The sequence below is a fragment of the Hylobates moloch genome, unplaced genomic scaffold, assembly GCF_009828535.3.
Source record: "Hylobates moloch isolate HMO894 unplaced genomic scaffold, HMol_V3 SCAFFOLD_9, whole genome shotgun sequence".
NCBI classification, from domain to species: Eukaryota; Metazoa; Chordata; class Mammalia; order Primates; family Hylobatidae; genus Hylobates; species Hylobates moloch.
In genome coordinates this window covers 121490072-121505134 of record NW_026652284.1, presented here as the reverse complement: position 1 = coordinate 121505134, position 15063 = coordinate 121490072, and the positions used below count along the sequence as shown (strand labels likewise).

The following is a 15063-nucleotide window of genomic DNA, read 5'->3' as shown; positions in this document are numbered from 1 at the left end:
TTTAACAAATGCCCATTTGGCCAAAACATATATTAGGTCTGCTTTACATTGGTAACTTCAGGCTCACATATCCCACAATCAAGACCATTTCCTAACCTAATCGGCAATGTAAGCAAGGCCAACGTGACAACAGGGCCACTGATGGCATTATCACAACCAGCCACGTCTGCTGGACAGGGCCCACACACCCTTCCCGGGCTCCCTTGCAACTTGGGCGGCCACATAACACGATTCTGCCCAATGAGGGGAAACAGAAGTCACTGTGTGGCAGGATGGGGGTGCCTTAAAAGATGGACGGACCCTGCTTTTGTGGTGCTGATGCCCACGGGCTGGCTCGTGACTGGGAGACAGCAGGCCGCTCCAGGCCACAGAGGAGTGACAGAAGGAGCTGGCCCTAGATGACACGGAGAAGCTGCCATGCATGCCCTGGACTCCTGTCACATGAGAGACAGTCACCCGCAGTGGGATTCAGCCCCTGCCCTGCCCCCCAGGTGGCTCCTGGGTGGTGCTCATCATCCACGGGAGCTCGACGGAAGTGAGGCCCGCCCTGCCCTGCTTGGCTGGTGCATCATCTCAGTGTCCCCGAAGCACAGCACGGGGAGTGACCACAGAGCATCTGAGCTCACCCTCATTGGACTCCACAACTGGGACCAGTGAGGCCACGATCTGATGGCTTCTGAGCTCACCCTCATCAGATGACTCCACAACTGGGACCAGTGAGCGCACAACCTGATGGCTTCACCATGCAGGGAGAGGTACAGTGCACACACACACAGTCTCATACACATATACACACATACACATTTTCACACCCACACACATTCATATACACACATACACACTCATACACTCGGCCATGACATCCCTCAGAGCCCACGGGCAAGATAAGCAAGGAAACTGCATTCCGCAGCGCTTGTTTGACAGCTGGAAGAGCGACCTGCCGGGCCTCTGTCACCAGGACAGCTTTTCCCAAGGGCCTGAAGAGCCCTACACATCCCTAAGGAAAGGAGAAGCAGGCCAAGATAAAAATGGGCAAAGACCATGACAGCACAGCGCACAGAAAAGCAACCAGAACTGCTTCCGAGCACGTGCGCTGTTTGTGACGTCAGCGTGGCATCCTTGCACACTCACAACGGGCGAGAGTCGCGACTGAGGAACGTGTGCTGCCTGGGAGCATGGAGGCGCGGCCCTCGCCAAGCCCGACCGACGGTTCTCACATCTCAAAGCAGGCCTTGGGTACACATCTCAGAGGAACTGACCCACACATACTCCAGGAAACAGGTGCGACACCACTGATGGTGAAACAGGTGGACAAATGGTGCCCACACACTACATACAGCACAGGCAGTGGCTGAAGTGAACAAACCCAACGGATGGCCTTCCTTCCTTCCCTCCCTCCCTCCCTTCCTTTCTTCCTTTCTTCCTTTCTTCCTTTCTTTCTTTTCCCTCTGTGGCCCAGGCTGCAATCTACTCGGCTCGCTGCTGCCCCGCACCGCGGACTGCCTGGGACTGCCGGCGCGCGCCACCACCGCTGCCTGCTTTTTCTCATTTGGCTGCAGGCGTGGTTTCGCCATGTTGGCCACGCTGGTCTCCAGCTCCTGACCCCGAGTGCTCTGCCCGCCTGGGCCTCCCGAGGTGCTGGGGCTGCAGACGGAGTCTCGCTCACTCGATGCTCTGTGTTGCCCAGGCTGGAGTGCGGTGGCGTGGTCTTGGCTCGCGGCAGCCTCTGCCTCCCAGCCGCCTGCCTTGGCCTACCAGGGTGCTGGGATTACAGCCCCTGCCCAGCCGCCGCCCCGTCTGGGAGGTGGGGAGCGCCTCTGCCTGGCCGCCCCATCTGGGAAGAAGTGAGGAGCACCTCTGCCCGGCCGCCCCGTCTGGGAAGAAGTGAGGAGCGCCTCTGCCCGGCCGCCCCATCTGGGAAGTGAGGAGCGCCTCTGCCCGGCCACCCATCGTCTGGGAAGTGAGGAGCGCCTCTGCCCGGCCGCCCCGTCTGGGAAGAAATGAGGAGCACCTCTGCCCGGCCGCCCCGTCTGGGAAGAAATGAGGAGCACCTCTGCCCGGCCGCCCCATCTGGGAAGAAGTGAGGAGCGTCTCTGCCTGGCCGCCCCGTCTGGGAAGTGAGGAGCCCCTCTGCCCAGCCGCCCCGTCTGGGATGTGGGGAGCGCCTCTGCCCGACCGCCCCGTCTGGGAGGTCTACCACGGAGGCCAGAAGCAATGTGGGGGCTGGACATGGTGGCTCACGCCTGTGGTCCCGGCACTCTGGGGGGCCGAGGCAGGTTGATCACTTCAGGCTAGGAGTTCGAGACCAGTCTGGCCAACATGGCGAAACATATGAAAAATACAACAGACAAACCAACCAACCAACTCAGTGACAACAAAACAGGTCTACCCTGGAGTCATACTCTGATTTTTTCTATTTTCCTCCCTTTCTGATCCTTTATGCCACTTTCTTTTTCTTCCTCTTCCTTCTCCTTCTTCTTTGTCAAATAGAGGATTGAGTTATTATCACTGATCCATATAAAGTCCCTCTCTCATTTATTTTAATTCCCACCCCCCATTTCTATTCCCCGACTTCCCATGTGCAACCTTCCTAATATGTTTGATATGCATCTTTTTGTTTGTATGTATTTTTAGAAAATGTTTATTGTTTTTGTGTGCAAAAAAAAATTAATAAAAAAAAAAAAACCAACGAATGTGGAGCAACACAGATACGTCTCGAAAACACCATGAGTAAAACAGCACGTGCAAACGCAGACATCCGGTGTGACAATTCCCATTCTCCCATTTTTGTGTTTAAACTCACGAAACCTAGGTACTGTGTCAGGTGCATCCATTTGTAGTAAATGCATAAAAACATGGCCAGAAAAGAAAGCTCCAGCTTGGGACAGTGGCTCCCTCTGGGGAGGGAGGGAGAGAGGCACACAGAGCCCCCGCTGGGTCTAAGCACAAGCCCACTGCACTCCATGGGAAACGCATCAGGTGTTAGTCTGGGCGCAGGACTCTGGCATTTGTCCCGTGTCCCTGCTGTTGCATGTGTCTGCAGCATTTCAGCCGAGGCCATGGTTCTGTCTAGATGCTGGGCAATTCTCCCCGACAAGGAGCGTCTTCATCTCCCATCAGCAATTCTACATCCCTTCCACCCACACAGAGCACAGCTCAGAGCCCAGCCTGTAGACAGGCTGTATAAGATCTCAGCGACAGGCACATTGCCTAAGGGCCCCGCCAACCACACCCGTTCCCAGGTAAGTGCCCAGAGCAACCGAAAAGACCACGGTGCTGCAGCGCTCTTGCCTGCCACCTGCTGGCGGCTTACCTCACCACTGCTGTTACCTGACCACTGTCGTTAAGTATTTAAAATACATGGGGCCAGGCGCGGTGGCTCACGCCAGTAATCCTAGCACTTTGGGGGGCCAAGGCAGGTGGGTCACCTTGAGGTCAGGAGTTCGAGACCAGCCTGGCCAACATGGTGAAACCCTGTCTCTACAAAAATACAAAAATTAGCTGGGTGTGGAGGTGCATGCCTATAATCCCAGCTACTCAGGAGGCTAAGACAGGAGAATCACTTGAACCCAGGAGGCAGAGGTTGCAGTGAGCCAAGATCGTGCCATTGTACTCCAGCCTGGGAGACAGAACAAGACCCTGTCTCATAAATAAAGTAAAATAAAATATATGGGCCTGGCACAGTGGCTCACGCTTGTAATCTCAGCACTTAGGGAGGCCAAGGTGGGTGGATCACTTGAGCCCAGGAGTTTGAGACCAGCCTGGGCAACATACTGAAACACTGTCTCTACAAAAAGTACTAAAATTAGCCGGGCACAGTGCCGCGTACCTGCAGTCCCAGCTACTCGGGAGGCTGAGGTGGGAGGACTGCTTGAGTCCAGGAGGTGGAGGTTGCAGTGAGCTGTGATTGCGCCAGTCCACTCCAGCCTGGGCGACAGAGCCAGTCCCTGTCTCTAAATAATAAAATCTGTGATGGTGCCAGGCGTCTTCTTACCTACAGTCAAGGCCTCGAACAGCCGGTGTATGGTGCTGGCGTCCTTCACGATCCCTGACTCCTGGACCCGCTTCATGAAGTCGCCCAGCTGCATGTGCTTCTTGGGCAGCTCGAAGTTCTTCACGTGGTCGTCCAGCTTCGAGGCCTCATGCGGCTTGTCCAGGATCTTGCTGATGAGCCTCATCAGCTCCGGCGCCTGCTCCGCCTGCGCCCGCTCGGGGGCAGACATGGATTCCACCGTCCTCTTCACCAAATCAGCGGGAAAGATCCGTATGTCTGTTTTATACAGATTCTGGAAGTCCAAGAGGGCGCTCAGCAGCTGTCCTTGCATCAGATAAACAAGCCCTCGGAGGTACAAATAACGGGCCCGGAGCAGAGAGTTATCAGGGGCCAGAAATTTCATGGCGTTGCTCAGCATGGAGACGAAGTCAGCATAGTATGCCTGCACGCAGTTGCTCTCCAGCGGAAAGTGGATTTCGGGAATCTTGAATGTATATGGGGACTTCGGCGTGACATTCAGAACTAAAACATTAAGGGGAAAAAAGGAGACCATTAGCACAGACCTTGCAAATGAACACGTGTCCCTGTCACATCATCTTGTCAAGGACAATGTTTCTCTGGATGCAAAATAAAATGAGAATGGGTGTGCTCCCTCCAGAAAGCTCCACACACCCGCCCCCCTGGGAGGCATGAGAGAACCCTCACTTTGCTTCCATGGTACCCCAAGGAGAACAGCAGCTAGCATTCACTGAACAATTTGGTTTGCTACAACTAGTAATACTACTGAGGTATTGGGTACTGAGGCTTTATCTGAGGATGAAGCTAATAGCCTAAGCCAAGATGTACTTGCTAGGCACGATGAAGCCCTTTAGAACCATTGTTTCATTTACCTTAAAGACAACTGAGGACAGGGGTATTATTACTATAGTCCCGTTCTACAGATGTGGAAACCGAGGCTTCCACAGCCTGGGTTACTTGTCCCAGGTACGCAGCAACTAAGTGCCTGAGCCAACTTCAACCAGGTGTGTGTCTCACACCAACTCCTTCTACAGATATTACCTAAGGGCCCTCTGGGTGCTAGGCACCAACTGAGTGCTGGGTTTCCTCTTCTCCCAGGAGCTGCAGTGGACCAAGAGAGGAGGAGGAGGGTCACGGGGGCTCCAGGGGAAGGTTCCGAGGGCAGGGAAAGCGGAGCATGCTCCCAGGGTGAGTGGGCACAGGGTATCTGCCAGCGGCAGACTGACAGGTGTTCAGAAGAGGAACCACAGAACCAGGGAGGTGAAGTCACCTGCCCAGGGTCACACAGCCAGGGGCAGAAGGCTCGGACCCCACAGTGGCCTCCAGAATGTTCGCTCTGAGCTCCAGCACTCAGCTGATAAAGGCAACGTGGTCTGTCATTCACGCGCACTGCCCCTGCTAGACCATAGCCCTCGGGGTCATCAAGGTGTCACTCATGTGGCTCCTGGGGTCCCAGCACAGTGATCAGGAGGAACCACATGGTGCTTGCTGCCTGGGCCCGAGACAGCAGCAGCAGGTGCCCTGGGGGTCAAGGCCCCGGCCTCCCAACAGTTTCTCCCATCCACTAGGGACAGGACGTACCTCCCCGAGAAGGCACGAGGCTGGGCTTGGCCTCTCCATGCAGTCCCATCTCTGTGGAAATGTCACAGCCCCCTCCCCATCCCTGGCCCTGCTCACTTTAGCCCTGGCCCTGGAATGCCAGCTCCACGAGGGCAGGGGCACTGGGCTTCTTCACAGCTCTGGCTGTACAAAGTGCCTGGTGCTCCCTACCTCCTGTCACACGTGGGTATGTGTCAATATGTATTTATACACATGCAATCCACACATACAGAGACACGCAAAGCCTACACCTGTGAAGGATGCTGAACTATGCCGAGCCCCCGTTATCTTTTGCAGTGACACTGGGTGGCAGAAAATACAGACAAGAAATAATTTTCTAGAAGGCATACCATTGGCAAAATGAATATTCTAAACATTTCAAATAACTCAACTGCTAAAACAAGCCCACTCGTCTCTCCTGAAACAAGTTCCGGTTTTGCTCAATGACTTGCAGTGCAGGAACAGTGGGACCGACACACAGCACCACGGTGGGGGGCAGCCCTTACCTGCGCTGCTGCCCCTACAGCCTGCGGTGTCCGTCAGCCGGAGCGAGGAGTTCCTGGGTGCCAGCTCAGGCATGGCAATGTCCTGCAGGTTGGGCATGCTGACCACCATGCGCCTGTGGGTGACGGGCAGGTGCGAGGACTTCCGAGAGGCTATCTTCTCAACGGTCGGTCTCCTTGGACTTAGAAGCATTCCATTTATTCTGGGGTAGGAAAAAGCAATGCTTTACTTTATAGACACAATAATGATTGAAGAATAAGCCTAAACTAAGCATTTTTCCCAGTGTGATGAAGAGCACGTGATATTCTTGGACACCAGTGGAAAACAGACTGGTAAGAACGTGTTGCCCAAATCTCACCAAGTGCAGCCTCACGGGGACCCAGACGGGAGCCCAGAAGAAACCAGCATAAGCCAACAGGGGCCCTGACTGCAGCGGACGCATGTTGGAGGGGGCTCAGGAAAAGAGCAAGGAAGAGATGGAAACAGCAGGCTTTGAGGATGGGGGGAGGTGGGAAGAGAGAGGAGATGGGAGAGAGCAGCACCGAGGAAGACGCAGGGCCACAAACCACGGGGAGCACGCTAACATCGGGCACGTTTCAAGCGTTCCCTCAAGAAGCAGAAACAGGCCAGGAGTGGTGGCTCACGCGTGTAATCCCAGCACTTTGGGAGGCTGAGGTGGGTGGATCACCTGAGGTCAGGAGTTCCAGACCAGCCTGGCCAACATGGAGAAATCCCGTCTCTACAAAAATACAAAAATTAGCCGGGCGTGATGGTGGGTGTTTGTAATCCCAGCTACTCAGGAGGCTGAGGCAGGAGAATCACTTGAACCCAGGAGGCAGAGGTTGCAGTGAGCGGAGATTGTGCTACTGCACTCCAGCCTGGGCAACAAGAGCGAGACTCCATCTCAAAAAAAAAAAAAAAAAAAAGTAGAAACGTAGAGAGCAGAGCTTCCTAGCTGCCGCCCAGTTCATCATGAGTTTCTAAGCACAAGGCATTTCCCATTGACTTTCTCATTTACTCATTGGAATAAAACTGAGGTCCTTGAATACTGTGATTCCTAAAGAGCTGCGGATCCGAAACGCGACAGTGAAGCACCTGTCCTCCTCTGACTGGGTGTCGAGGTCCATCTGAGCAAAGGCGTCCACCCTCCTGTTGAGCCGGGCTTTGAGAAAAGAATGGAACATATAGGTGTCTAAGACCTGGAAGAGACAGAGGGGCTGGTCACTGGGCTGCGTCGACTCCCCAAGTCCCTGCTCCAAAGCCCCTGAGCCTCCTGGCACAGAACTGGGCACCACCACTCACGCCCAGTGGATACTGACTGAGTGAATGAACTCGAGGGTTTTCTGCTCTTCCTCGTTCACACAGGAGAAGAAATGGCTGCCATACATTCACACACTGCATCCCACACACCCACCCCGTGAACAAAAGAGTATTTCCTCATAGCTACAAGAGGTGGACACGTTCTGGCCACGAGGCAGTAGACAAGGCTCAGACATATCCTCCCGACATAAACTGTGAGGAACCTCGAGAAAAAAGGGGAAACGACTGTTTTCAGACGCTGGACGAGAGGCAGGCTCGTGGCTGGTGCAGCTCCAGCACTGAGGGCATGGAGGGAGCTCACAGAGGCTGAGGCAGCTAGAAGCCTCGAGCAGGGCTCTGGAGAGGAGGGAAGGATACAGGGAGCTCCCGGAGCCTGCATCAGGGTCTCCCTGAGCCTTTGCTGAATACCCCGCTGCCCAGTCATAGGGCAAAACCGCATCAAACCAAAGAACGAATGGGAAGCTGTAAGCAAAACAACTCTCCAAGCTCACAGGGCAGAGAGCCAGTCACGCTCCCAACAGCCAAGGCGGAGGGCCCTGGCTGACCCCCCGGCCATTCAGGAGACGCCCGGGGCAGGGCACATCACTTAGCAGATGGGCTAGGCTATAAACCAACCCTAGAGAAAGGCTGTTCTCGGCCCACCCCAAAGCTGTAAAAACAAACCTCAAAAGGATCAAGGGGCTCTTCAGGCAGCTTCAAATGCCTGCCAGGGCAAAGCCCCCAAGGTGATTATTTTTTTGTAATAGTCACAAACGGAAACAAGCCAAATGCTCAGTAGCAGGTGGACAGAAGAACGAAGCGCACACTGTCCCAACCACGGGACATTCCTAGCAAAAAAAAGGAGCTGCCGCAAAAAAGGAGCTGCTGCTGAGACACACAGTAGCCCAGCTCGGTCCGAGGCAGGAGGCTGAGGGAGACAGGCAGACAGCGCGCAGACCGCAGGACTGCATGGCGCGAGACTCTGAGATGGGCCAACCATCTACGGGGACGCACACAGGTTGCCAGGACCTGGGGAGGGATGGGGTAGACTGGGGCCATGGAAATGTTCTATGTCCAGGTTGAGGAAGTGGTGATACAGATATGTACATTTGTCAAAATCCATCAAACCACACACTTAAAATGGCCATATTTTAAATAAATTATACTTTTTTTTTTTTTTTTGAGGTGGAGTCTTGCTTTGTTGCCCAGGCTGGAATGTAGTGACACCACCTTGGCTCACTGCAACCTCCACCCCCTGGGTTCAAGCAATTCTCCTGCCTTAGCCTCCTGAGTAGCTGGGAGTACAGGCGTGCACTACCACGCCCGGCTAATTTTTGTATTTTTAGTAGAGACAGGATTTCACCATGTTGGCCAGTCTGGTCTCGAACTCCTGACCTCAGGTGATCTGCCCACCTTGGCCTCCCAAAGTGCTGGGATTACAGGCATGAGCCACTGTGCCTGGCCATAAGTAAATTATACTCTTAAAAAGCTGATTTTTTTTAAAAAGAGGGAGAGCCACATGATCAAAAGGAACCATGCTAAAACAAACTTTTTGGAAAAACTGATACACTTGAGAACACTTATTTTGAAAAGTATTTAAATACAGAAAAGTATAATGGATTGAACACACACAGGCACACCCAAATCCCATAGCTCTCACCTGCTTATAAAACCGATGGTCCCCTGGAGCCCTGGTTTTGAGAAATTCTTCACTATTAAAGACTCTGTGTTCATAATTTAAATGATTCTTTACATCCCTAACAAAGAGAAAGATAGTCTGAGTGCTAAAACATTCTTAAATACATGAAAAATATACCACTTTTAGTAGCAGAAAAATGGTTACAAGAGATACAAACTTTGAAAAAGCCGTGTTCTTCAGAAAGATTCTTGATTACCAAAATGATACGATATGGATGTATTTTGTGGTCAAGCATAAATTTCCCCCAACTAGAATGAAACTCCATGAGGAAGTGTTTCTGTTCTCACCTTCCTCCAGCCCACTAGTTCCTTATGCAAATTAAGACACAAAAGTCAGTTGCGGTTCACACACATGAAACTGAGTTCAGGGTGGGGAGCCCAGAGGGGCAGCCAGACTCTCCAGGTGCTGACCAGCTAGGCCGCCAGCCTTCCCGGACAAGTCACTTCACCTCTGTGTTTGTTTGTTTGTTTAGACGGGGTCTCGCTCTATGGCCCAGGCTGGAGTGCAGTGGCACAATCTTGGCTCACTGCAACCTCTGCCTCCCAGGTTCAAGTGATTCTTCTGCCTCAGCCTCCCGAGTAGCTGGGACTACAAGTACACACCACCATGCCTGGCTAATTTTTATGTTTTTAGTAGACATAAGGTTTCACCACGTTGGCCAGGCTGGTCTCAAACTCCTGACCTCAGGTGATACACCCACCTCAGCCACCCAAAGTGCTGGGATTACAGACGTGAGCCACCGCGCCCGGCCCACTTCACCTCTTTGTACCCAATTTCGTCAGATCACGTTACAAACTCATCGAGATTGTAGCACATGATCTCCTAGATCTAAAGTAATATACAAATAGAATGAATAACCTTACAGGGCATAGTCGGTACATAACGTGTTCAGTGTTTTCTTGGAGAGAATAAGTTATTTCATCTAGGGGAAATAAAGTTTTATCATATGTAATCATATTTTCTGCTTCTTTTTTTTAAAGAGCCAGGATCTTGCTATGTTGTCCAGGCTGGTCTCAAACTTCTATGCTCAAGGGATCCTCCCGCCTCAGCCTCCCGAGTGGCTGGGACTATTTTGCTTTTCTGTCAACTCATTGAGCTTGTAAAATATTAAGAAATTAAAAAAAAATTGTTCATAAAATATTTCATCTTCAGAGAACAAAAGGAAAACAACATATTTAGGACCACACTAATTATGCCTCTTTGAGCAGAGATAATATCACGTGTCTGTAATACACCATCCCATTTTTTCCTAATAAGTTATTCGCTTTATGCGAACAAATACATCAAAAGAATAGGCCATTCAGGCTGGGCGCTGTGGCTCACATCTGTAATCCCAGCACTTTGGGGGGCCGAGGCAGGAGGATCACCTGAGGTCAGGAGTTGGAGACTAGCCTGGCAAATATGGTGAAACCCCGTCTCTACTAAAAATACAAAAAATTAGTTAGGCGTGGTGGTGGCAGGCGCCTGTAGTCCCAGCTACTTCAGAGGCCGAGGCAGGAGAATTGCTTGAACCTGGGAGGCGGCGGTTGCAGTGAGCCCAGATGGCGTCACTGCACTCCAGCCTGGGTGACAGAGTGAGACTCCGTCTCAAAAAAAAAAAAAGGCCATTCAAATTTCTGTTTTGAAATAATCACGCAGAGTACGATCAAGCCAGCAGGCTCTGTGCTAACCCCTCCCAAAGTGGAAGGCCCCTCAAGAACAGAGGAGGCCAGCATCGGGGGTGCCTCCTTCACTGCTGGACTCAGGGAGCAACCAGCAAGAAGGAGAGGAGGAACACCGCCAGAGAAAAGGAGAAAGGGTGGGAGAAGCCCAAAGGCTTTTGCATTAAAAGTACTTATCTATGAAGCTATCATTTTTGCCATACATTCCTTAAATGACTGCATATTCAGGCCAGAAATAGCAACTCAATACCTGTATTGTATCACACTGAAATAAACACACTTGACTTGTCCACTTAACCACTTCCAGCTCAAGCGCTGGGGAAGCAATAGCATGCAGGAGGTAGCTAATGCTGTAATTACTGGAATGAGGAGAAAGAAAACTTGCTAACAGGCATCTTGAGTGCCCCACCCGTCCTGTGGCTCTCCCATAGATGGTTTCATGATCTAGCTTATGAGTCACATCAAAATGGCCTGTCTGTCCCTCACTAGCCCCTGGATGCAGGCCTCTCGGGACAGAGCCCTCCGTGGACTGAGCCAGAGCCTGGAGCCAGCACAGGCCAGAGTAACAGGTGCCCCCCGCAGGTTTATCAGATTTGTGTCTTCCTGGAGGGCTGTCCCAAAACAGCCACCTGCAGGGGGTCACCAGGAGAGGGTGTTAGGAAAGCACAGTCACCAGCAGGAGAGGGCGTTAGGACGGCACAGGCAAGGTCAGAATCAAAAGAACAAACTCCCCATAACTGCTGATTGTTACAGTCACAAGAAAAGCTTTGGCAGGGAGCGGGGACCACTCATGTTTGCCAGGCAGATGGTACTAATGGCCTGCCCTCTGTGGGGGGGTGCACGAGCCGCATAGAATGGATGGCTCCTCATGGACACAGGGAGCGTTCTCTCACGTACCTGAAGATGCTCACAAGCAGCTGCAGGGTGGTCTGCTGTATCTGGCAGTTGAGTTTCTGCTGCCAGGACCGCCGGTGGGCTCGGCCCTCCTTCAGGTCTGTGCTGGAGAGGAGGTGGGCAGCGTGCAGCTCGTGGTGGAGCTGGAGGCTCTGCACCCTAGAAGGAGGCAGACCGAAGCTGGCTCAGCCCCAGCGCCACTGGCCATGGCCGCTTACCAGCACACAGCCCACCAGGTAAATGAACACTTCACAGGCACAAATACCGATCAATAATTTGAGGGGCGGGTGGTCGTTAAAGTACATCACTGGGGCTGGGCGCGGTGGCTCATGCCTGTAATCCCAGCACTTTGGGAGGCCGAGGCGGGTGGATCACCTGAGGTCAGGGAATTCAAGACCAGCCTGGCCAACGTGGTGAAACCCCTTCTCTACTAAAAACACAAAAATTAGCCAGGCATGGTGCTGGGCACCTGTAATCCCAGCTACTCAGGAGGCTGAGGCAGGAGAATTGCTTGAACCTGGGAGGCAGAGGTTGCAGTGAGCCGAGATAGTGCCACTGCACTCCAGCCTAGGCAACAGGAGCGAAACTCTGTCTAAAAAAAAAAAAAAAAATGTACATCACTGGAAGAGTGGATTCACCTCCACACATGGACTCACACGGGCCTCGACTTGGACTACGCACACTTCACCCAGGCCAGCTCATTCGTGTCCTGCCACTGCACTTCCCCTTCTAGGGCACCTAAGGCCTCCAGGTGAGGCTGCCTCTTGACGGGTCACTCACGGCTGCCTAGAAGGAACAGTCACAGCGCCCCTATGGCTTCCCCTCTGTACTTCCTGCCCAGGCAGGAGCAGATGCCCCTCTGTGCCCTGCAACAAACATCCTGGGTGTCACCACTCTTGGCCCACCAGGAGATGGCCAGAGGCTCACCCTAGAGGGCCTCACTCAGGGACAGGAACTCACAGATATCTGTCAACCCTGAGCCACCATGAGACTGGACCCCTGGCCTTCCCAACACCACTAAAGGCTGCATGTCTAGAGGGACATCAGAAAGATACAAAATAAACAGAACCAACGCATATCTGGTCACACATATTTCTTGAGCACCTACTGTATGCCATACACTGATCTGTGTGCTAGGGATGGGTGGTGGACACAGGCCAAGCCCCTGCCTGCATGGCACTTCCATGTGAGTGGGAGGAAGTAGGAAAAAAGACAAATCAAGAAAACAGGAGATAATGGGGACATCAGACAGAGACGCACATCAGAGCGATGGGCTAGAGAGACATGACAGTCAGACTGAGCGGGTGGAGAAGAGTTCTCCCAGGAGATGACCTGGAACCGGAGATGTGACAGGAAGACACAGACGGGGGACTTGATGGACCCAGTGCGGCCCAGCATGGTAGCGGGGGTGGGGGTGTGGGCCAGGTCAGCATGGCCGGCAGAAGCCAATCTTCTCTGGGATGGGAAGGGTGCATTGGTCACAAGCCCCTGCCGCTGCCTGACCCTCCTGGAGGCAGGGACAGGAACAGGGAAGAACGGGATTCTGGGTGGAGTGACCCACCAGGGGGCGGTGGCAGGCAGGCAGGCAGCGCCAGGGCCAGGACCAGGGTTCTCTCCAAACGTGCTGAGCAGCAGCTGCTGAGGGGCCAGCCCAGCCCTGGCTGACCAGACTCACGGGACTTGGGCAACTACCCCTGCCTAGAGGGGTCTCGAGAACTGCGATGTTTACCAGCACCAAACTGGCCTTCCAACTGAAAGAACACGCAGAATACCAGGGAAAGAAATTTTGGTGACTTTCCTCATGTAAAAAGGGCTATGATGCCACCTGGAGTGGCAGCTTCTCTTTCTGCATCTTCTGGTGCAGGGACAGTCCCCTCCCCTGGAACCCCAGGCCTCCCTCACCCAAGCACACAGCCAGCACAGCCCCGAGCCGGGGACCCTGCCCCTGCTGCCCAGGGAGAGAGCGACTTCCATCAGACACGAAGACAGCAGTGCAGAGAGTGACCAAGAGCCAAGGGTGCTGGGGAAAGCTGGGCAAGGAGGGGGCTGCCCCGTCCGTCCCAGCCACATGCTCACGTGCAGAGAGATGCATATCGTACTCCAGAGCCCCTTGAGCAGAACCCCCCCACACCGCAGCCCACAACCTGCGTCATGAGCTCAGAGGCCTCTTATAGACAGGTCACCCACGGCACAGGGATTAGCTTGTGTTTATAAAACAGTCTCCAAAAATGAGGCTGTGGGAGACACGACATCCTGCATCCCCATTCTGGGGGATCTAGCCAAAGCGGGGTCCAGCCTCCGCACTGTGTGCGTTTCTATTCCGGAATTCTAACAAAAAGATGAGGACACAGGCGAAATCCTACCTTCCTGGGAATGCTCAGAGCTTCAACACAGTCTCACAAAGCTCAGTTCTATTACAGGATGTCACACTCTAAAAGCCAAGGAAGCAGCTGTGGCTTACCAGAAAGTAACTGAGATGATTGGGAAAGCACGTGTCTCCTTCAAAGTTCACGCAGAGGATAGTTGCCAACAGAACGGCTGCTCAGGTGCCCTTGGCTGGGGAGGAGAGCCACAGCCCAAGCAAGCAGAAACAAGCCTTGCCTGTGCGAGACCATTGCTTGGCTTTAAGGCCTTAGGGAATTTTTTTAAGACGCAAGAACAATAATAAAGGTAGTTCTCCGGCCGGGTATGGTGGCTCACACCTGTAATCTGAGCACTTTGGGAAGCCGAGGCAGGTGGATCACCTGAGGTCAGGAGTTTGAGACCAGCCTGGCCAACATGGTGAAACCCGGTCTCTACTGAAAATACAAAAATTAGTCGGGCATGGTGACAGGTGCCTGTAATCCCGGCTACTCGGGAGGCTGAGGCAGGAGAATCGCTTGAACCTGGAAGGCGGAGGTTGCAGTGAGCCAAGATCATGCCACTGCACTCCAGCCTGGGCAACAGTGCGAGACTCCCTCAAAAAAAAAAAAAAAAAAGGAAAGAAAAAGAAAAAATAAAGTGCCAATACAGTGCCACAGTGCCAGGAGTGAAAGAAATGGACAACTTCTAGCTCGGACAGAATGCGTCACGCCCATCAGAACCCAGCAGACGAAGTCATGGGGCAGGGGCCATGGCTGTCCTGTCATTAGTACACAGGCACTGCCCAATTCCGGGTATACGACGTGTATGCAATACACATCTAGTGAATGAATGAATGAATGAATAGGGAACTTCAAGGATCACAGGCACAGGATCCTGGGGCACAGCACAGAGGCTGGGTAGGTTTCCTGGGGGATGTGACTGTCTCTTGACTCGAAGTAACATTCATACAAGATTGGAATAAAGACAAATCACTTTCATTTCAAAATATTCACGGCCAGGCGTGATGGCTCACGCCTGTAATCCCAGCACTT

At 53.0% G+C, this 15063-nt stretch overlaps 1 protein-coding gene across 9 annotated transcripts in view; it reads right to left on the bottom strand.

The window, feature by feature from the left end:
- DENND3 (DENN domain containing 3) overlaps positions 1-15063 on the bottom strand; it is a 69151-nt gene that overhangs the window by 25742 nt on the left and 28346 nt on the right. For all 9 annotated transcript variants that reach the window (XM_032760552.2, XM_032760553.2, XM_032760555.2 and 6 more), the window contains 5 exons: positions 11672-11827; positions 9075-9171; positions 7211-7314; positions 6118-6317; positions 3995-4516 (listed from right to left, as the gene is read on the bottom strand). In XM_032760552.2, the coding sequence (XP_032616443.1) occupies positions 3995-4516; positions 6118-6317; positions 7211-7314; positions 9075-9171; positions 11672-11827 (1079 nt within the window). The remainder of the gene's footprint in view (positions 1-3994; positions 4517-6117; positions 6318-7210; positions 7315-9074; positions 9172-11671; positions 11828-15063) is intronic.